At 42.2% G+C, this 23,294-nt stretch overlaps 1 protein-coding gene across 3 annotated transcripts in view; it reads left to right on the plus strand.

The window, feature by feature from the left end:
• Positions 1-2,273: 2,273 nt before the first annotated feature.
• EPG5 (ectopic P-granules 5 autophagy tethering factor) overlaps positions 2,274-23,294 on the plus strand; it is a 57,664-nt gene continuing 36,643 nt past the window's right edge. The window contains exons 1-15 of one of the 3 annotated variants that reach the window (XM_069775366.1): positions 2,274-2,394; positions 5,850-6,788; positions 8,601-8,844; positions 9,698-9,834; positions 10,419-10,526; positions 11,578-11,651; positions 14,060-14,168; positions 14,703-14,817; positions 15,433-15,583; positions 16,591-16,746; positions 17,099-17,256; positions 20,608-20,762; positions 21,339-21,479; positions 21,688-21,852; positions 23,075-23,197. In XM_069775366.1, coding sequence (XP_069631467.1) covers positions 2,341-2,394; positions 5,850-6,788; positions 8,601-8,844; positions 9,698-9,834; positions 10,419-10,526; positions 11,578-11,651; positions 14,060-14,168; positions 14,703-14,817; positions 15,433-15,583; positions 16,591-16,746; positions 17,099-17,256; positions 20,608-20,762; positions 21,339-21,479; positions 21,688-21,852; positions 23,075-23,197 — 2,829 coding nt within the window. In that variant the 5' untranslated portion in view covers positions 2,274-2,340. Of the gene's footprint in view, positions 2,395-5,849; positions 6,789-8,600; positions 8,845-9,697; positions 9,835-10,418; positions 10,529-11,577; positions 11,652-14,059; positions 14,169-14,702; positions 14,818-15,432; positions 15,584-16,590; positions 16,747-17,098; positions 17,257-20,607; positions 20,763-21,338; positions 21,480-21,687; positions 21,853-23,074; positions 23,198-23,294 lie in introns of those variants that run through there. The other 2 variants (XM_069775367.1, XM_069775368.1) reach the window with 2 other exon arrangements.

Raw genomic sequence — 23,294 nt, forward strand, 5'->3', positions numbered from 1 at the left:
AGGGTGCCCCCCTGGGAGAGAGAGACAACAAATGCCTTAATAAGACAACTGCTTTAATAAGATAGAATAAGAAGAAGCATACAGATAGCGAGTAAATCTTACGTCCCTTCAGATGCTGGGCACCCTGCCTTAGGGCAGGGTCGGATGGAGCTCTCCCTTTTTGGTCCTGTGAGCTAATACACAAATTATCACAAGAAAACAACTCTATTCATAACAGAAGTTCACGTGAAAACTTCTCGCTGTATTTCCAGATACAGGCAGGGCCAGGCAGATGGACTAAGGGCCAGTACCAGGTGGGAGCTGCCCGCAGGCCCCCCAGTTACCATGAACTGGTTGAGCACATCCTGCAGCCAAGGGGCTTGTGCAGCACAGCAAAGCCCTGTGCCTGCTGAGGGGGTCACTGGCTCCTGAACGTGCAATGGGCTCCTGGTCAGGATCAGTGCATCCCTGCCTTGACCCACGTAGTTTACCTTTTTCACACGTATTACAAATTACAGATTACATTACTAACACGTGGGCTTCTCAAGCTCTAAGTACAGAGTTCAGCAGAGTGGACGGTGCCTGTTCTTGGCTACGATGTCTTCTGCAAGGTGGGCCTGAGCTCTGCAGGGGCTTGTCCGTCTGGGGACTGGGAGAAGTCACTTCTGCTCCCAGTGGGGCTTGGACTTGCCCCCAGTCGCGGCTCCCTGGGGCCACCTGGGTTCCAGGGCAGGGATCAGAAGGGACAGTGCTGCCTGGACCCCCGGGCTGAGCCAGCAGCTCCGCTGCACCTGGAGGTGCCTCAGGACAGGCTGCCCTGCTCCAGTGGCACCTCCAGGTCCTGCCATGGCGCAGGCAGAAGAGACCATACACTCCCCATCCTCAATAGTAGGGGCTTGGCTTCTCACCCCACATTCCCTCTAGCAGCAGTCTGGCCTCCCCATAGATCCTTATGGGAGAGCCTGGCCTCCTGCCAGGCCCCTATGGAGGAGCCTGGCCTCCCCATAGATCCTTATAGGGGAGCCTGGCCGCCTCCCAGGCCCCTATAGAGGAGCCTGGCCTCCCCATAGATCCTTATAGGGGAGACTGGCCTCCTCCCAGGCCCCTATGGAGGAGCCTGGCCTCCCCATAGATCCTTATAGGGGAGCCTGGCCTCCTCCCAGGCCCCTATGGAGGAGCCTGGCCTCCCCATAGATCCTTATAGGGGAGCCTGGCCGCCTGGCCATAGATCCTTATAGGGGAGCCTGGCCGCCTCCCAGGCCCCTATGGGGGAGCCTGGCCTCCCCATAGATCCTTATAGGGGAGCCTGGCCGCCTCCCAGGCCCCTATGGAGGAGCCTGGCCTCCCCATAGATCCTTATAGGGGAGCCTGGCCGCCTCCCAGGCCCCTATAGAGGAGCCTGGCCTCCCCATAGATCCTTATAGGGGAGACTGGCCTCCTGCCAGGCCCCTATGGAGGAGCCTGGCCTCCCCATAGATCCTTATAGGGGAGCCTGGCCTCCTCCCAGGCCCCTATGGAGGAGCCTGGCCTCCCCATAGATCCTTATAGGGGAGCCTGGCCGCCTGGCCATAGATCCTTATAGGGGAGCCTGGCCTCCTGCCAGGCCCCTATGGGGGAGCCTGGCCTCCCCATAGATCCTTATAGGGGAGCCTGGCCGCCTCCCAGGCCCCTATGGAGGAGCCTGGCCTCCCCATAGATCCTTATAGGGGAGCCTGGCCGCCTCCCAGGCCCCTATAGAGGAGCCTGGCCTCCCCATAGATCCTTATAGGGGAGCCTGGCCTCCTGCCAGGCCCCTATGGAGGAGCCTGGCCTCCCCATAGATCCTTATAGGGGAGCCTGGCCTCCTCCCAGGCCCCTATGGAGGAGCCTGGCCTCCCCATAGATCCTTATAGGGGAGCCTGGCCGCCTGGCCATAGATCCTTATAGGGGAGCCTGGCCTCCTGCCAGGCCCCTATGGAGGAGCCTGGCCTCCCCATAGATCCTTATAGGGGAGCCTGGCCGCCTCCCAGGCCCCTATGGAGGAGCCTGGCCTCCCCATAGATCCTTATAGGGGAGCCTGGCCGCCTCCCAGGCCCCTATAGAGGAGCCTGGCCTCCCCATAGATCCTTATAGGGGAGCCTGGCCTCCTGCCAGGCCCCTATGGAGGAGCCTGGCCTCCCCATAGATCCTTATGGGAGAGCCCGGCCTCCTCCCAGGCCCCTGTGGAGGAGGTGACGCACCGCGACTCGGCGTGTCCCTCCGTCCCTCCCGTAGCTGCCCCGCTGCTGATTGGCCGCGAGCGGCCGGGAGGGAGTAGCTACAGTCCCGCCCCTTCCGCCACCGCCCCCAGTCGCCCGGGCAGCGCCGCAGCGGGCGGGGGCCATGGCGGAGGCCGTGAGGGTTCCCCGCAAGGCCCGAGCCAAGAGCAGACCTAAGGTAGGGGTGGGCCGGGGCCGGGGGGCGGCCGGGGAGATCCCCAGGGTGTCGTTCCACCCTCCCGGGGCCGGGGGGCCTCGGCCCAGCGGCGGGTCTGTCACCGCCGCCTTTCGTTTGTGGCGGCTCCGGGCGCCCTGGGACTTTGGTCAAGGGATCAGGCTCCTATTTGTGTTACTCTTTTTTTTTGCTTGTTTGGTTTTGTTTTAAAGCGGCGGGAAGGGTGGCTGCTCTGGGCGGTGTTTATGGCCGTCCTCTTCTGCTGGAAGCTGTTAGAGCTGGGGGCCGGGGTGGGCACACTTTTCTAAAAAGATTTCTGAACGTCTGTGCTTTCTTGAAGCGACGTAAGAAGACCTAGTTGGCAGCCAGGTGAAGGGTGTGATAGTTTCTGTGTTGTAAAAGGGTGTAAACAAGCTTTTTATTCCTATAGCGTGTGGCCTTCTCCAATAGCTGTGCGCAGCGAGGCAGCTGGAGCTGCATCTGTGTTGAAGCTATAGAGCAGTAGAGCTTATTGGCCTTTAGCAGTGTTTTAGTACAATATGGGATGGCGGTCTTGCTACATCTCATACGGAATGGTTTGGCTTTGAAATGCTCAAAACATGAGGCCATGTATAGCAGACGACAGTGTTCTTTGTTGGTACTGCAGTTGTTAAGCGTCGCTCTTCCTAGGTTTTAATCCTGTTGTGAGTATGTTCCTCCTTCATGATGTTAGTACTGACAGCTTTCTGAAGGCTTTATTTCCCTTGTAGCTGTGCTACGCGGAATTTCAGTAGTTTGTGGAAATGATCCGAACCAAAATATCTTGCCTCAGAGTTGAGTCTAAATAGAAACCTTTCCCTTAATTGCTTAACCTCTTTTATGTTGTAAACTGCACCATATAGAGCAAAGGTATTGAAGTTATGGCTGTCAAAGCCTTGTGAAAACAAAATTAATGCATTAATTGACCATTGTTTTGTAAAATAAGGGTTAGATCTAAGTGTCAATGGCTGTGATTCCTGAACTCCAGGCAAGTAAAGTTTGGAGGGAAAAGCAATCCCAGAAGAGTAAGTGTGTAATTGTTTTTGTTTTGATTCAGCCCCATAGCATGTGCAAGGCAGTCAAATCTTAAGACTGCTGCTGAAGAGAATCAGTTCCCTGCAGAAAGGCAGTGAGTCACAGATGACGCTGGTAGTTCATTAAGGATGTATATGGTGACTCCTGCAGCTGCTGCGTTTGGCCATCCCTTCCAGGTGTAATTCACTGTGAAATAATTTACTGGCAGTGTCACGTGTGAGAATCCAGAATTCTTCAGTGTTACACATGACCCATTCCTGATATTTTTGTTGCTATTACTATGCTCAGCTCTGTTAATAGGCAAGGGTATTTGAGGATGCAGTTTGGGCCTCAGTCACATTAAGTTCCCCATGTCTCAGAAACAGCCATAATCCTTTGAAAAGCTGAAATTCTTGTGAGCTGAGACAAAGGCTGGCTCAGCTGTGGGGCTGCCAAGTAGTGGAATGGAGCCCAGGGCTTTCTGAAAATAGTAGCCCCAAAGTTAAGCTTGTCCAGCACCAGTAACACCAGACCGATTCAAACACAGTTTGGTGGCAAAACCAGTGAACCTGGAACTGGTGAAGGTGAACCTGTATGTGTGTCCATCTCGGTGGGTAGCACTTAGTTACTCCAGAGATGTTTGCTGAGAAATGGTAGGTGTCCTTAGAGCTTGAGGTGTCATTCACTGATATGCTAGGAGGGGAGAATGGTTAGGCATGGGACAAGGCTAAGGAGCAGGTGTCATCTTTGATTTAAAGGCTAAACCTCAGAAGAGAGAACAGCAGATTTTGCTTTCATGTTAATTCAGAACCTGATTTCTCTCATCCTTTCTCAGATGAAATCCCTGTTAACGATTATGGCGTTTTTTGCCTTGGAAAGTGAGAACTGAAAGGCACTTTATAAATTTTAAAAACAACTATTTTATCTAACAGTAGCATTTGTGAGGAATACAGAATGCTACTGAGAGATAAAGGGAGTTTCTTCTGTATGAGGACTGCAAGAGGGAACTTTGAGATTCTAGAGACGAAAGGACCAGTATGCGTTTGTAAAGTATGTGGATTAGTACACTGTCAAAAATATGATCTAGTGATATAGTGTCCTGTGGAAAGGACTGACTTTGAGTTAATTGTCTGGAGATGTTTATTATAACATCAAGTCCTAGTTTAAAGAATTGTGCTGATCTGTTTTTAACCTCTCACCTGTAGCTTTAGCTAGTCTTGGAGTGTGTCAGAACTGTTTCGTGATCAGAAGTGTTTACAGGATTTAATATACTGGAAAACACAATCTGTAAGCAAAGGCAGTGTATTGCTGTGTTGTAAGGGAGCTGTGAGCATATGTTTGAAGTAAAATTAGGCTTCAGGTAGAAGGTAGTTAGGGCCTTGATTTGAGCTGTTTTCTTGTATGCCTTGTCATAAGGCAAAGTCATGTCAGAAGTTTAGTGAAAGTATATGTGATACTGTCAGCAAATTTCTGAAACTATCATCTTTTCCCCAGTCACGCAGGAATATTGAGAGCTTTTCCTAATTTCATCTGTGTTCTTTTTTATATTATCTGGGTCATCCAAAACTGGAGCATTGTAACCTAACTCTTGTCAGTTTCGCTCCTAATAAACTGGTAGGTACACACAAACAATTTACAAATTGGCAAAACACTTTGCCAATTTCTTGTTTTACAAATTGGCAAATGATTTACAAATTGACAAAATCTTGTTGATTTCCTGTGCAACGTTATTTCCCATGCAGTGCTTTGGGAAGGAGGCTAATCTATACCTTAAACTAGGTTTATGGGAACTGTTTACCCCCAAACTGATCTTAATTTAAAAGTGGATAATCAGTTTACAATTTCAATGTCACTGCTAAGTTCTTCTACACCTCTAGTGTGTAATACCTATTGAAAATAGGTATTTCAGTAAATGTACAGATGTTGTGATAGTTTTATAATGTAATTAGGGGGTGCATTCCAGACTTTCTTTGTTCTGAAATTACTTTTGTAAAGATAATTTTCCATTCATTAAAATATTGCTGTAAAACTTAAGATGAATTGCAGAGTAACTTTTTTTTGCAATATGTTGAAATCTAGTGGCTGTTTTTAGAGGTCAGGGTCCTGTTATTTTGGTTATTTTATATGTTAATGAAACATTCTGTCCTGTGATATTTATAGCTTTTTACATAGAAATGTTGAAGCATTGTTCAAGAGATGACCAAGAAAATAGACACTGATAGGCACTCTTCAAAGGGCAGCTAAAGAACAAGGATCTGTTCGGTACATTTGTTTTTACATCTAATGTTATGAAAATTAATGTGTTAAGAGGGGCTTTTGGAGTTGTGATGTTGACAAATTCTAGTTTTGGTGATGGTGGGGTTTGGGGATGCAAGGGGGGTAGATTCACTTGGTAATGACACTGTTAATTTTTTATTTTTCCCTAGGAAAAAAAGAAAAAAAGTAGTGAGGAAACCCACATACAAGAGTCTGATGATGTCTTCCTCCCTCCTGTGGCAGAAGTGTCTTCTCAAGCCAGTAAAGTGCAAGTGGAAAGTCCTGGAGAATTTACAGAAATTTGTCTCAGTGATGAAGTAGAGGATGGAAAAACTATAAAAGATGTGTGCGACATCTCCCAGAGTACTTTGTCTTCAGCAAATGAAGGATCTTCGACAGTGACTCTGGAGCCTCCCACAAATGCAGAAGAGTTCAAAGCTGATCATTCCCATGAGGAATGCAGGGGCGGTGTTGAGAAGAGTGGAAAAAGCAAGTTGGACAAACCTCACAGCCCTGTGGAGGTGGTTGCTAGCGGATCAGGAAACTCTGATTTATCGAGTAGTACATTTCATTCTAGTGCTGCTGGCTCTCGGACAGTAGTGGGCTTTGTACAGGACAAAGTAACTGAAAACGTACAAGGTGATAAAAATCCTCTTGTCTGTTTGTCAGAGAAGCCTCCTCCTAGTATCTTGCAGCAATCTGAGAAATCCAAAACACGTGTTCAGCGATCGGGATTGAAACCAGTTTATCCAAACTTGTCAGCTGAATTGTCATATGAGAGACCAACCATAATAGCAGTTAAACCGCTGTCGCACAATGAAAGGTTGTATCCAGAGCTCCCAACTGAACCAGAACTGGTGCCATTTACCAGAGAACAGCTGAAAATTTTTGAGCCGTGTTCATGGTTGGAAAATGTTGACTCCTACGCAGAGGAATTCGAAAGCGTTGCTCATCAGGACAGGCACGAATTTTATGAACTGCTCCTGAACTACATGCGCTGCAGGAAGCAGCTTTTGCTGGCCGAGGCAGAGCTGCAGGCTATGATGACAGACTGCCAAAATGTTAAGGGGAGATTATGGACTTTTAAAGAAGAACAGAAAACTGTGCAGGTGCTGTTGCTGAAGCTACTTTTGAACCCAAACTATCTGGATGTGATTCCAGACCTTAATTTTACTTGCTGTCAAGTTTATTGTATTTAAGCTCTGTTGTTTTAAAAAGAGATGATTGCCTTTGCTTCCTGTCTCTCCACTAACCCCCAGTACTTCAGAGTATCGTTCTGTTGAGACTTAAGACAGTTTGTTGTTTGATTTTTAAACTCTGATGAATGTAGGGTACTAGGATCTCTGTTAGTGATCTCTTGGGAGTCAGACTTGTGTGTAGTCAGTCAGAATGAGCTGTGTACAGCCAGTTCTGCCTGTAGTGTTAGGTGAAGTTTGTGGCACAATGCTTCGGGTAGATGCAGGGGATATGTGGTGGAGTAGGACGTCAGAATGACTGTAGCCGTGATGTCCCATCTGGCCTGCTGCCTGTAGTGACAGTTTTCATTGACGTCATTCCTGACTGTCCTGCTTTCAGAGGTGGCAGCTGCAGAGGAGCTTGAGTCATGCTTGTGGGTGACCCTGTTGCTCAAAGCAAAGGGCATGTGAGGTCCATCCACTTTCAGTAACAGTTGCTCCATAAATGTAGCTGTGGTTTTAGCTACTTCCAGGGTGGTCGTGGTATTCTGTAGCATTTCTGTCTGCAAACCAGAAGGGTCTGGAGAGCTCTCTGGTGCACACATCAGAAAAATCTTTCCCCACACTCATTCTGTGTAACTTGTTTTTGGAGCTGAACATTACAGTGGAAGTGAATAAAATTGTTCTGGCGCTCTGATGCTGTTCATAGCCAACACACCATCAAAGTTGCCCAAGGGTGCTAAGTACTTATGTATGTGGTGGCTTCACTGTTGTCTCTGTGAGTGCAGTGCCTCTCCTGTGCAGTTCCTCAGAGCTGAGATGTTGAGAGACATTCACTGAACAGATTTGAATCTTTTCCTTTTTATTAGGGTATAACGCTGAACCTCACTGGACTCTTTTGTGTTGATCGCTTTCTATGCTGAAAGCAATTTTGGCTTCACTCTTACACCCCCACTGGGCATCATACAGTTGGCTAAGCTTGCTGCTTGCTTTGTTCTATCCTGATTCATTATGTATTTATTGTGTCAGAATAATTGTTTTATGCCAATTTAAAATTCTTCTTCTACTAACTTAGGAAACACAGGGATAACTTCAAGCTAAGCTTCCAAAGTGCTGGCTCTGAAGCACGTTTCCTGGTTGCATAGAAGAATAACAGGAATGTTGCGTATTGTGGTTTTCTTGTGCTGAAGAATTAGAGATAGGACAGAGGAAGACTGGCCTCAGCTTTTAATTCCAGTTTGAGGAAAAAAGTTAGAGTACAGTTCATTTCTGAAAATTTTAAATGTACAATGGGGAATTGGTATAAATATTCAGTTCTGGGAGCTTAGAAAAATATTTATGTTGTTTCAGTGCATATTTTAGCTTTAAAATAGCAGACCCAAATATTTATGGAAATCTATAAACCGAGAAGCAGTTGCACTCACTGGGAATAGAGAGACCTGATTTTGTTCACATCTGTCAGTGATACAGGCAAGTCACTTCATGTCTATTTCTAAATCTGAGTTATTGAGGGTTTGTAGAGTAATTTTTTCAGAAGTAAGGGATATGAATCTTCAGTAATCACCAGCTCTAAAACGTATGTAGGATGTTCTGACATGTTTGTCTTTTCCACCTGTTAAGTGGCCCCTTTTATGAAGGCTCTGAAATCTGTTGAGGGGAGGGTTATGTCAAGGTTAATTTCTGTAAGCACACTTGACCCAACAAAATGACAAAGCCACTTCAATAAAATAATTGCTTTCTTTTCAGGGTGTCTGTGCAGATCAGTGCAAAGTGACAGGTCACCATCGCTACCAGACAGTGGAGCTGAATGAAAGTGTGCTGGGGGAACTGAAAAAGCTGTTTGAAGCCAAAGCAGAGCATGTGCATCAGACACTGGCGCTGCACTCGTACACTTCAGTGTTGTCCCGCTTGCAAGTGGAGTCGTATGTCTACAGGTTGCTCAGCAGCTCATCCCTGCTGAGATCAGTGGCTCTTCAGCAGCAAGAACAAGGTGTGTTGCTGGTCTGGACTGCTCCCCGTGCTGTTCAGGGTGCCAAATGCCTTGTTCACCTGCAGTTTTGGAGTCTTGTGGTGGAATTTGTATACTGGTGTGTTTCTCCTCTGATATTAAAACCTGCTGATCTCCCGGGAGAAACTCCAATTCTCTTGCCTTATTCACCTGGAGAGTGGAAGCTGAATGCAGGATTACCTTATTCTAAGTTACATACTGCCACTGATTACTGTAGAGGAACACTGGGTGGGCTGGGAAACCCGGACTCCAATCTTTTGTTGTCAAAGGCAACATACAATATAGTCCCTTTTCCAAATTGAGTATGCATAATTCTAAAACCAGCTGGATATTTTTCCTGCTTTACTTCCTCTTGGAAGGCCATTTGAAATCTTGCAGCTCTAATACTGAGAAATCTTTTTGATTTTCATCCTAGGTATATTACTTACTTGGGTTTGTGCCAATATAATCTTTTAGCTGAAGTATTCCTTCCCCTCCCACCCCGGGTGTTTATCCTTCCTAGTCCTCCTCCCTTTGCCCTCCGCCTCCCAGATTGTTTATATGCATAGTAAATGGTGGTTCTTACAAAGTTTGTGTTGAGGGAAGGCCTTTTGTGAGAGCAACCATAGTATATTCTTCTTGTAATTAATGTCCAGTGCTAAATTATAAGATGAAATAAAGTACTCTACATAAAGTACTCTACTTCTCTGTCGGATTTAGCAAGCAACTGTGTTGAAACGTCTTGGTATGTATAGATAGATAGAGCAAGTTTTCTGTATCGCTTCAGAACCACTACTTATGTTACCACTCTGAGAGCTGCTTGTCAAAACTCCTTAATTCTGGTTTTGATTTACAGTTTCAAAGCAATCAGAAAATCTTTCTTCAGACTTGGGCCACTTGAAGGAATGTATCAGCGTCCTTTTCAGTTTCACTCGCAGAGTTATTGAAGATCCTCAATTTCAGAGTGACCTTCTCATGTGGCTGCAGAGACTGGTGAGGGAGTAAGCATGGATATATCTGTTTGATCCAACACAATGGATGAATTTGGGGGTAGTTTCTGAAAGTGTTACTGTTTCTCTTATTGTCCCACATGCAATTTTTGGGGAGTTTGTTCTGCTTGAGCAACAGAATCTGTTAGTGAATCTTTATAATGAATTCCCTTGGCTGATGAAGTCAGTGGAGGTCAGCAGCATTAATGAGGACTGGCCCATGAGCAGCCAACACTGCTCAGAGTAGACTTAATATTCAATATTCATTATGCTTTTACTTATTTTGAAATTAAAACTATTCAGACTTGTCATTTTTGAGAAACTTCTATTCTTGCTGATTTCTAAATAAATTTGGTTTTAATGCGATTGTAAAGTAATTCATGTTTGTACACCAGAGAAAATGGTTTGTGGCTCATAAGCCAAGCAAACAGACTTTTAAATATTTTTCTCCTGTAACTTGCTCTGAAAATTGAGGTTTGTTAGAAAGCGTGGGAGGAGAAACAAAAAACCAGTATTACTCTAGTTAGCAAGACTATAAAGGAATGAACCTTGAAATTGTTTACAAGATTCCGATATACTTCCCTTTAGGTGTCTGTGTTGCAAAGAATTGGCTGTCCAGGTGACCATCTCTTCCTCTTCAACCACATCCTTCGATGTCCAGCTGGGATCAGTGAATGGGCTTGTCCATTCATTCAGGTGTGAATGTTTAATTCTTTATTGTCAGAAAGTTGGAGTGGAGTGGGTAGGACAGTGTCTTGTGCCTAGTCAATCGCTCATGACTGACACCGCCTTTCCAGGTGTGTGGAATCATGGTAACAGTGAAGGGTTTGTGAGGGGATGTATTTACCCATGTTAGCCCAACTGTGAGCAGGTTTACAGGGAAACACACTTCTCATTCTTGTCTGGAGACACTCCATGAAAGGGAGTCGGGGACTTGCGGTGCATCTCGGAAGGCCTCATGCAACAGAAGGTTTGGAGTGCTGTCCAAGAAATGGAAAGAATATTTAGACTTGAAGCAGCAGCTGTGTATGAGACAAGTGAGATTGGAGGCAGCTCTGTGATGTATAAGGGATGAGGAAGAACAGATTTTTATGTCCTGCACATTGAAATGGGACTGGTTTCACTGTAAAGTTTATTAGTTAGGTAATTTCAAGGGCAAGGGAAAGAGTTCACTTTGTACAGATCAGAGGGAGTGCAAATATCCAAAGCCACCAGGGCATTCTTGCAAAGAACATTTTTGCCCCTCAAGAGGGGAAGATGTTGGAAATCTAGCCATAGGAAAAAGATTGCAATTACACTAACAAGGGAAAGGCAAGCAAGGAAATGAAAGGATAGAATAGAATAATAGAATCATTTAGGCTGAAAAAGACCCTTAAGATTGAGTCGAACCGTTAACCTAACATGGTAGGATCCTAACTTCCCCAGTGCTTAACATCCCAATTCCTGCTGGTCCAGAAGTATGTGTGAAACAGAGAAGTTGCCTTTTTTGTGGAGCTTTTGATGTGGTTTTTTTTTTTTTTTTTCTTTTTTTTCCTCCTTTATAAGTAATTCTTTTGGACAACTCCCAGTCTTTTGCCATAGTAATACTTTCTCCAGGGTGTGGGTACTGTCTTTTATGGATACTTTTTAGTATCAACAAAAAGCTAGTGAAAAAAGTAAAGCTCAGAATTTGAATTTCTCTACTAAAACTAATTTGCCCTTTGTTTTACTTGTTTGGATTTACTTAGATTTTTGCATTTAATTTCAGATCAAAGTCTTGGATAACCCATCAGGTGTCTTTCATTTCATGCAATCTCTTGCCTTGCTTATGTCTCCTGTCAAGTAAGTATCAATATGATTTTATAAATATGTTCTGATTATTTAAGAGTAGGAAACATGACACATGATCTGCTTGTGAAACTCGGAGTTCGTTGCAGGCAAAGTTATAAAAGCAGGCACAAGAAAGACATTCACAGTTTAATTCAAACTGTTTTTACTCATTCATCTTAAAATACAGCCTTGGCAGTACATTCTCCGACTGTGCACAGTATGATGCAGCTTGCTTTCAGCTGTCAAGTAGCTTGTGAAGACTGACATGTTTTGTTACTGTGACTTCTGAAATATAGAGTTCTTGCCTTGCATGATGGCCTGTTCATTATACTGTCTCCTCAACAGAAGCCCTTGAGTAAAGGGTTTGCTAAGTTGGTGTGTATGCTGGTTGGGCTTCTTAACTGATTTTTCATCCTTTTTTTAATCTAGAAGGAATACCTGGTGCTTGGAGAAGCTAGTTGATGAAGTCAGTCATTAGTGAAAACTGTTATGTGCTTCAGATAAAATATATAACTTGCCTCCCAGCTGCCCAAATTTTAATGTCAAAGAATCAAACTGCTGGTATTTAGGGTTGTCATTGTGGCATTGATATTCTGACCCTGAGTTAAGTGGGAGTCCTGTTTATTGGAGGCTATTATTTTTAACGGCTTTGTTTTCACGTTTCCAGTCTAGAGCTGCCTGGGGAGACAAGTGTATCCTCAGGGCGTGCATACTGCCAATGCATTTTGATGCTTGTGTTTTGAACAAGGTCTACCTTAAGGTGTCTGGAGTGATGCTCTCAACTGTTGATACAAGAATGCAGAGCCTCCACAATGGGTGTACTTACTGGTAAAAGAGCTGAGACTTGTCTGTTACAGTTGCTCCGTGTCAGGAACAAATTTGAATTCTGAATTTGGTTTGTGAAATCAGTGTCTTAAAACTTGTATTTAATTTGTAATAGACTGGTATTATCAGAGTATAAGTTGAAGGTGTTCAGAAGGGTGATAATTATTCCAGAGTTTTGTGGCACTGTGTGCAGAGTTCTGGCAGTACAGTTCAAGTTAGAAGGAAGTTGGATGTTATGATTTTAACTTTTTGTATAACCTTTCTGCACATTTGTTTAACTTGCTGGTACGTCTGAACAACTAAGGATTTGTACAGTATATAGAGCCCGAAAACTAGTATCCCAGACTTGAGGTGGTCTACTACATGGAATGGGAGCTGGGTTGATTTGAGGCAACTCTTTCCTGGAAGGTCTTTAGTTGTGGTAGTAAGACCAGTCTTACTAACATTGATGTGGTGTCCAGCTAGTGCAGCTACGAAAGTTGTATAGTGGAGCTGGCTTGTGCTTGTCCTGTTTGTTGTTGACTCACCAGATGATAGCCTTAAATGGTTGTTGTAGAGTACCTCTTCTGAAATACGATATCCTTTTTTTTTTTTTAAAAGGATTTTTCTTACACATGGGCAAGAATAGTGTTATTTCTTGCATATTTAAATATGCTTGCTATACAGGGCTGATAGCCATTTACATTGTTCAGAAAATTGCTTGGAAGATTATTTACAGAATACAGCAGATTGGTGTGAGTCTTGGAGGATATCAGGTTATCGTAGCATCATTTAGAATCATAGGGTCATTTAGATTGGAAAGGACCTTTAAGATCATCGAGTCCAACCGTTAACCTAGCACTGCCAAGCCGACCACTAAGCCATGTCCCTAAGCACCACATCTACACGTCTTTTAAATACCTCCAGGGATGGTGACTCCACCACTTCCCTGGGCAGCCTGGTCCAATGCCTGACAACCCTTTCAGTGAAGATATTTTTCCTAATATCCAATCTAAACCTCCCCTAGCACAACTAGAGGCCATTTCCTCTTGTCCTATCACTAGTTACTTGATAGAAGAGACCAGTACCCACCTCACTACAACCTCCTTTCAGGTAGCTGTAGAGGGCAATGAGGTCTCCCCTCAGCCTCCTTTTCTCCAGACTAAACAACCCCAGTTCCCTCAGCTGCTCCTCATGAGACTTGTGCTCCAGACCCTTCACCAGCTTCGTTGCCCTTCTCTGGACACGCTCCAGCACCTCCATGTCTTTCCTGTAGTGAGGGGCCCAAAACTGAACACAGGACTCGAGGTGCAGCCTCACCAGTGCTGAGTGCAGGGGAACAATCGCTTCCCTAGTCCTGCTGGCCACACCATTTCTGATACAAGCCAGGATGCCGTTGGCCTTCTTGGCCACCTGGGCACACTGCTGGCTCATACTCAGCTGCCTGTCGACCAACACCCCCAGGTCCTTTTCTGCCAGGCAGCTTTCTGACATACTTGTTAATTTCTTGTTCTTGTATCTGTTCTCTTAATATTTTCTCTTTACTAAAAGATGAATTAATTCAGAATTTTTAATTTTCTAATTTTTTGTATACTTGTTTTTGCACTTTAAATCAGAAATCGGGTGGACTTCATGTGCCATATGAAACCAAGTGAAAGGAAAAGTTCCTCTTCATCTGGGAAAGAATCTGGAAACTGGACCCTGGTAGATGAAGGAGGTGAAGAGGTACAGCAAATGACTTCTTTTTTTTTTCTTTTTTTCCCTTTATGCTTTTGCTCAAGCTTATTTCATTGTTTTTTTGTTTTTTTTTGTGAAATGGAGGAAGAAAAGCTGACTTATCCAGTTAAAAAGCATCATTTGAAACTTTGATCTATTTTACTCTCCTTTTAGCTCTGTGATATAACTGTAGATAGTGGAGCTTCCAGGAATGAGTATTAACAGATAGCATATAAATGTTTGAGCTATTGCATGCAGAAGGAGCATGGAAGCAGGCATACGTTTGAATAGGTGCTTACCTTCAGAAGGTGGGTTGGACTAACATATCATTGCCTCTAGTTCTGTTTCCTAGCTGATGAGGGCTTTTATGTAGAAACACACACAGAAGAGGAATTTAGGAGCTTGTGTGTGCGTGTGAAGGAGAGTTCATTTGCAATTTCTTTGGTCTCCTCTTAAAAGCAAACTGTAATTAGTACAGTAGTGAGGCCCTTTTACCGTGTGTTTTATTGTAAAGCTACTAAAAGCGACTGTATTTGTCTATAGGATGAGGATCCTGAAACAAGCTGGATTCTGCTCTTGGAAGATGACTTGATTGCCCTGTTGTCACAGTTTCCGTTTCATGAACTCTTTCAGCAGTTCCTTGGATTTAAGTCTGGAGGTAAATAAATCTGCTGCTGAAGAATTGTTCTTCATTTTGCTTACGCTAATTATATTAATGACTAAAACTGCCAAGAATGCTACTGCATTAGAGTCTCTCAGTGAAGTAATAATGAACTTGCGCAACAGCTCACAGACTAAATAGATGAGATGGAAGTGTATGCCATGCGTATGGGATACCTTAAAAACTTAGAGCAATACAAGCATGCAAAATGTTAGTCCTTTCCCTTAGTTTTGATCTGCTTAGTAGTTACACTCACAGATGTGCTTTCAGGACTAAGTTTTCCCCTTTGCCTCTTAGCTGTAACATTACTGTGATTTTTCTCCAATTATTTATTCATTCTTTATTTTGCTAAATCTCTGGACAAGTACATGAAGGTAATTGCTTCCTAGAGGTCTTATAGCTTGCATAGTTTATTTGTACTTTCATACTTAACAGGTATTTATTGTACATTTCATAAACAAAACATAAATTTCAGTTCACTATATAGCTGGCAAACAATGAACTGTTTGCCAGTTATATGATGAATTGTTGTTTTGAGTGCTTATAAAGTTACTTAAAAAATCCAGAGTTCACACATTTTTTTTGAGATGTATTTTTCTGTCTTGGTCTTAGGTGCTTATTTTCCTGAAAAAACAACTCCCCAGGAGATGATGAAGATTTTTGCTTTTGCAAACTCGTTAGTGGAACTTCTGTCTGCGGGGTTAGAAACATTTAACAGAGCACGGTACCGACAGTTTGTGAAGCGAATTGGTCAGCTGATCAAGTAAGAGAATATTTTCTCTGTGATATGATTAAATCTTTTTTCATACAGTCTGGTTTAAAGTTCAGAGCTGCAAAAAAATGAAAACACCAAAAAACAACCACCAAAACCCAAACCCCGACAACCAAAACAACCAAACCAAACCAAAAAACCCAAACGGTTCTTGGGTAGATTTTGCTCTGAGAGTTGGTCAGTTTAGGGTTAGCCAATCTGGGAATCTGAAATTCCAAGGTCCTTAACTCTAAAGCTGCCTGTGAAGTGGGTATTGCAAAATCTAAATGCTGTGGGTACAAAGGAGCCGGGTGAGCTGTGGGAATCCAGCCTGGTGTTCATCAGGGATGTGCTCAGGCTTGTCTTGGAAAGTCACTGAAATCCGACAAACAGTTTCTCAAATCGCCCCTATTTATAACCATTGTTACTGCTTTCTTTCCATTGTTATCCAGAATTGTTTTAGGGTTTTTAATTTGCTCCTTGAAAATTGTCATTGTTGCAGTAAGCAAATGTAATTGAAACCTAAAAGTTGCTCTTTATTTTTAAATCCATAGCAGTCACTTTATATGGCTTCTATGAGTGTGTTTTCAAGGGGTGGATACAGTTAAGTCAGAAACAAAATCCACATTTTCCTTTGTGTTATTAGAGCAGTAACTTTCTTGGTATAATTATTCCTGTATGATTTTTTTGCATGTACTGCCATTTCTTCATTTCATCATCATAATCATTCAGGATTACCTTAAGGCTCCAAAGTTCATACACAAACTAATTGGGTATAACAGAATATTATGCATTGTTTGCTTGCAAAACCAAGGAAGGATAACACAGGAATTTTAGACTAACCCTGTCTGAAGAGGGGAGGGAAATGCTATTTATGTGGAAATCTCTGGAAACCAGAGGACAAAGGATTGAACATGTCTCTTGTGACTAGACTCTGATCTAGTTGCACTTGTCTGTGTTTTTATATGGTGATGATGTACTTAATGATCCTTCTTTGACTTGTTTGTTCTGCTGTGTAGGATGACACTTTGTCATGTGAGTGACCACTGGGCCCAATACGTTAGCGGCAATAGACAGTATGGATCAGTAACGCATCCCTACTCTGTGGAAAAATTGCAATTGGAGTTTGATGAATTGTTTTTCAGAGCTGTTCTACATGTTCTGAAGGCAAAAAGGTAGGCGGTCCCATGTGGTTGATACTGGCTTTGTCTTGGAGGAGTCAGATATTTGAAACTGGGATTTGGAATAGCTTTAAATACTTAATGGTTTAAACAAGACTGCAATATGCAGGATTTTTCAGTACATTGGTAGCATCAGGATGGGGAGGAATTATGTCTTGAATTCTAGCCTCTGACAGAAGTTCTGAGGACTTGTTCAATTCAGAATGAGGTTAACTCAGAATTTGAGATGCTAAGATACATCCTCACATTCCTAATTCTGTTACATGGCAGAGGTGTGGGTGTATGTCCCCTTTTCAAATGTTGGGATTTATCAGGGTGAAACTGTCTGCCTCTTCAAATCCAACAGGTTGGGAGTCTGGTTGTTCATGTCCGAGATGCCTTATGGAACCTTATCCAGTAATATGCTTTGGAGGCTCTTCTTTGTCATGCACTGTGCGGAGAGCGAGCACCTGGAAAAGCTCTGCTCTACTCTGCAACCTGCTGACTGCAAACAAAGACTTAAAGGTAGAATTTCTACACTCGGAACCAATTCTAATCGATCCAGCTACTGCTGCATCAGCTATGGGTTTAGTTCTTCACATGTTGCATTGTTAAATACACCCTCAGCACCATGACTCGTCCAGAGGCCTTATAAGTGTCTTGGGCAATTCATGGTCTTCCAGTACTTGTTTGACCAAAATCTCATTTTAACAGGCATTGTCAGATCTACTGTCCTTTTAGTTTTCTTTCCGATAGTGGCTGCTACTGGCTGCTTCAGAGAGCTGCAAGAGCACCATGCAGTAGGTACATTTTGTGTATCCTCATATCAGGTCCCATCTTGGCCTTCTATAGTATTTAGAAAGTAAGATTTAAATCCTCAAATACAGAATTTTGTATCACTTAGGGTTAGGTGGGGTTTTTTGTTGTTTTTTTTTGTTTGTTTTGTTTTGGTTTTTTTTTTTTTTTTGTGTGAGCTGTTGACTGTTGATAGTTCTATAAATACCCCAGTCCTCTTCTCCCCCGCCCCGCTCCCGCATCTTGCTAGTTTTGGCTTCAGTAACTTACATTGTAGGAGATCTGCTTATCTTCCACAACTACAGATGTTTCCATTATCTCAAGCCTTCTTTTGATGCTTTTCTTGTCCTGTATGACACCTTTTCTTTCTGTTTCCCCTTGACTCCTGTCCTGTGTTCATCTCCGCAGTGATTGTGGTGGCTTCAGCTGTAGTGGAGTTATTTAGAAGCTAGCTGGAATGCTACTTCCCCTTTGTTGCTGCCTTCATGGAAAATATTTCAGGACTTGATTGACAGGGAGACAGGTAAACAAAGCAGTAACTCCCTACTTCACAGCCTATTTGCTGTCTTCAGGGAGAGCAAATAACACTGTCAGTTTTACTTTCCAGCTAGCTGGTAGCCCAGACAGCAGTTACCACATCAACCAAGTCTTTTGATGGAGAAGCAGAAGAAAATGTCGATCTTAAGAGGTTACTGAGTATCTTAACTGTGTGCAAGCTCAGCTAACATTTAAGGCAATGTGGAGTGGAAGAGGGATATCAAGGCTGTAGCTGTGTACACTTCATGAAGTGCTGATCTGATTAGCACTTGCCAGCCAAAACAGTAACGGTTACACTGTTTCAGTAGGACTTCTTTATTTTTGTTTTTGCAAGAAATTTTTACTGCATCTCAAACAAAGAGAATGTAATATGATGTAGTGGGTTGCAGCTCTGACAGCAACAAACACTGGTGTTCTGGTGTGTGGGGATTTTTTGTGTGGTGGTGTGTGGTTGGTTTTTTTTTTTTTTTTTTTTTTGTTCAGCCTTTGTTTTGCTTCTAGCTAACTTCTATGTTTTGAAGTCCCTGGTATGCTGACGCAGGATATTTTTATCCTCTTCATTCTCCTCGATGGGTTATGTCAGCACAATACTATTTTTCACAAATGTCTAGACAGGGAATATCAATGGTTCTTTCAGTGAAATCCATCTAATCTTCTGAAGTAGCTTCTTTTGACTGACACTTACCAATATAATGCTGACTTAATTTCCTGTAATTCATACCCTAAAAGACCATGGCATTAACATTCTCCTGGGAGAGAACCATTTTTATTGATTTCCCTTCCCAGATTAAGTTTGAGAAATGTTAAGAGTGGTGAATCTACAAGGGGTAGCAAGCCTTGGTAATTGATGGAAGCTTTAGGCTTGCATATATGGAGGTGGGACCATAGTTGCTTTTAAGGGATAGGTAGAAAGAGAATGATAAAATGGAGTGCAGTGATGGAGCTGCACTTACTAGGATAACCTCTGGACTATGAAAGCTACCAGATATAAACCCCTTCTCCATGCTGTGAGTAATTCTGCTTTTTCTTTATATAATATATATAATTCTTTATATATAGCAATGGCATAGTCTTTTTTTTTATTTATTTTTGTCCTTCTGTGTTAGCTTAAAAAAATCCCAAAACAACAACAATAAACACAGTGCTCTGTAACTTCTGCTATAAGGATAAAAGGTAGCATTAGGAAAGGGAGATAAATGGATGAGACATGTCTATTGTATCTATCAGGAGTGTAGTTTGTCTTGGTAGATGGAAAGCTCTTTACTTAAATTACCCAATTCTCTAGCACACTGTTCATGAGATGTTTTGGCTGTACAAGTCTGACCTTCTCAGGTTGAAGTACAGTTGCAAAATTCTTGAAAGCCCTTAAAATAGAATGTAACATAAGTGGAAGTGTTTAATCACAAGCCTGCTGAGCACGTGCCTGTGCAGATTAAGTAGTTGAGTGCCACAATGAGTGCTTTTTCAGTATATTCAACTGGTACGGTAAGATCACTGTAAACTGTTTTCTGGCATGTTATGCTTCAGAGGAAGCACACCACTCTCCAAACAATTTTACAGCTCAAATGCAGCTTTCAGTGCTTGTTTTGCTGCACAGAGTTTATTTAAAGTTATTTGGAAGAAATAAAAATAATTTTAAACTCCTGTTCAGGTTTTTGTTGTACCCTTCCCTTCCTGTTGTCCCCCACCCCGAGGAATGAAATGTTTGTTTGCATTTGGCAACATCTCACTATTGGGTTTAAAGAGGAAACCTGCCTTGAATTCAAGTGAAAGCATCTCTTATCCTTCCTGTCCTGTGCAACTTCAGTTCTCTGTTTTCAGACATTTTTTCCAAACAAGTACATTCAGTAATTTTCTTGTATTGAGTTCGAGAAACTGAAACCAACCTTTCCTATTAACTCTTGGACATAATCTAGGCCCAGGGCTGGATGCTTGAAGTATTTTTATTTGTAGTCGGCATAGAATGATCTCCCCACTTTAATTGCTGCTTGAGATCATGGTATGTGGAATGAGCAATCTCTCAACTTGATCGAAACCTCTCTGCTGTGCTTGATGGGCTTAGTTTTAATCTTCTCTTGACTGTGTGCTGATTAAAATTGGAATTCTTTCATATAATTTGGACTTAATCTGTGGAATTAATTGCTCCAATATATAATGGCAGCTCAAACCATGATAACATTTTTAAAAAGCAAAAAGATTCAAGCAATTCTTCCTGTGGATGGTTAACATTACATAGTTAAAATAATATTAAAAATTGAATTCCAGCTGTTCTTGAAGCATTTTTAGTTTTCATTATGAATTATGAATTACTAGCATATTTACTGAATCATATGGACTCACTGCATATTATGGTGTTTCTTGCACCTTATTTTAAAGCAGCCAATACCAGCCACTTCTGAAGAGAGAATACTAACCCAGTGATGATAATTCTGTTGTCACCGATTCCTTCTCTGGGATTGGATTGTCAATAAATGTATAAATATTGATGATGTATGTCCTGTAACAGTTCTTTTATCATGTTGCTTGCATGTGACTCTCTTCTAGATCCAGAGCACCTTGAAAATTTTGAAAAGTATCTCAAATCAATGAACTGCTCAGAAGAAATTTGTCTGCTCACCACATTTGCTCAGATGGCACAAACCAAACGGGCTGATGTTGATGAGGATTTTATCAAAATCATTGTTCTGGAGATATACGAGGTGAGTAATATTACTGGTCCATTCAGGAAAAGAATGAATGCTCTTTTCCTAACAGTGGAAGGTGTGAAACTTTCAGGGCTGCTATAGTTTGTTCTACCATGGAACTAAGAAAGCACTACTTCTGAGGTTTATAATCTAGTACTGAATTGAAATATCCTGAAGTGCATGTTCTTCTGGGAGAAGAACAGCCTTTCTGTAAACCAAGCCAGAATGAAACAAATGAACAAAAATATCTTTGTTTTGCTTAATTTTTATCACATGGATCTAACTTGTAGCTCTGAAATTCCTTGTGTGGTGTTTTTTCCTGTTGTGGTGTGTAGCAATTTTTTTGTGGGTTTTGTTTGTTTGTTTTGTTTTTAGTGTGTGTCTGTGGTGGTGGTGTTCCTATGTTTAGTTTTGCACTTTGTGACATTTCCTTATCTTCTAGGACAATCAGTTTCAGTTTTAGTATTGGTATTTACCAACTTTGTCCAGGATCACCAAGAGCAATTTAGTTCTGTATTTTTCAGAAGACGTTTTATTGCAGTCAGTGAAGGTCAGCCATAAACAGTAACTTCTCTCTGCTCATCTTCTCAGCTGTCTTATGTTAGTCTTTCCACAAGAGAGACATTTTCAAAAGTTGGTCGAGAACTCTTGGGAGCAATTGCCAGCATTCACACACAGATTATTTCAGTGCTGCTGGATCGAGTTAAAGAGACCATTGAGAAAGTTGGGATGGTAAGTGCCAACATCCATCACTTAAAGCAGTTAAAACTAGAGGCCATACCAGACTGTGTTACAAGATATGGCTTGGTATGAGTGGATTCTGTTAAAGACCTGTCCATGTTTTTTTTGATCGTATCACTCTTTAAGATAGAAGGGCATAATGCTGATTATTGTTCCATACTGACTACTGATTAACCTTTTTTCTCTTTTGCCCTCAAAGGTTTCTTTATATCTGTTTAAAGAACTGCCGTTGTACCTGTGGAAGCCTTCTTCGTCTGAGATAGCACTGATTCGTGACTGGTTACTAAATTACAGTCTAACAACAGTGGAGAACAAACTAGCCTGCATTATCTTGGAAGGGCTAAACTGGGGATTCGGTGAGCATGTATGTATTAAAAACAGGAGGTCTGAACTTGGTCAGTTTTGCAGAGTAAAAGTGTTGCTCAACCTGGGGCTATAACAGAATTTGAAGACAGTTAATTACATGCTTTTATATGATGGCTGTACACTTGATGGCATAGGATGGGAATTTCACAGTAATTTTGCAGCATTCTGCCTGAGGATTTGATTGTGTTGCTTTCTTGTAGTCTGCAGCTGAGATTAAAAGAGATATTTAAGCAGGAGTTTCCTCTCTAGAGGAAACAGCTGACAGGACAATTTTGTGAGTGACTTGATTAAGATATCTCTGGCTGCAGAAATAGAAGAATCTTCCAAGAAGTGTGTATGAGACGGATGTGACTCTAGTTTGTGGGCTGATATCCAGGTATGGTTTTCACAGTGCCAGAAAACTAACGATTGAAATTAGAGATTTCAAAGCCCTCAGCATTATTTAAATGGTTGGAAAATATTCCATAGAATGGGTTACTCCAGGAGTTCCATCAGTTCAGGAACCAACTGAGGGTGAATGTTTTTTCAGAGAGAAACAGAAATAGATTGGGGAAAAAATCCTGTTGCCTGCGTTCAGTGATCCATTTTAGCATTGTAATCCGTGCGTTTGATCATACTGAACTCTTCTTTTGACTGTGCTGATACTTGTACATGAAGATTGCGTTACCTTTTTCTCCCTGTTTCTTGATGAAACATGAAAACAAAGGAATGGTGGGGAAAACTAACTGTGAGGTCTTTGCTGTGCAATAACAGTGTCATGTCTGTACCATTTGATACAGGAGACAATAGTTCTTTAACGTGGCAATTGATAAGAGGAATTACTGTGTTTTGATGCAAAAAGACCATGATACCTTTTTTGGTTTTGTTTTGTTTTTTAAAGGAAAGATTTCCAGTGTCTGTACTATGTAATTTAAAATGCCATCTATGTTTTTTTTGATTAATTTCTATAAATCCACCAAATGCACATGAGAAGTGATTATGGTCCTTTTTTTTCTGGAAATAATCTAGCTGTCGAGCTTTGTATTGCCCAGTGTGAGCTCATTATTCTTCAATGTTGGCCTGAGATTTTTCTCACTGGCCAAGATTTTGCCTTGGTATGACAATACTTAATCTCTTTCTGGCTCTTCAGTTTAAGATTTATTTCTCTGTAGTGCAGCTGAATGATACAGTTGTAGAGACCTTTTAAATGAGGCAAAGTTGTTGTGCAATTCTGTTTTTAGCAGGATGCTCTTCATCTGGATCCAGCTGTCCATTCTGAAGTTGCATTGATGGTCCTGGAAGCGTATCAGAAATATCTCTCCCAGAAACCATATGCTGGGCTGCTTTCTGAAAGCATAAAACAGGTATTCCTTCTTCAGAATTACAGGGAATAGATTATTGATAGTGATAGATAGGATAAACTTCAGGCCAAGACCTTGTTTTCTTTTTTCTTTGTAAAAG

Source organism: Haliaeetus albicilla, chromosome W (genome assembly GCF_947461875.1).
Source record: "Haliaeetus albicilla chromosome W, bHalAlb1.1, whole genome shotgun sequence".
Lineage (NCBI taxonomy): Eukaryota > Metazoa > Chordata > Aves > Accipitriformes > Accipitridae > Haliaeetus > Haliaeetus albicilla.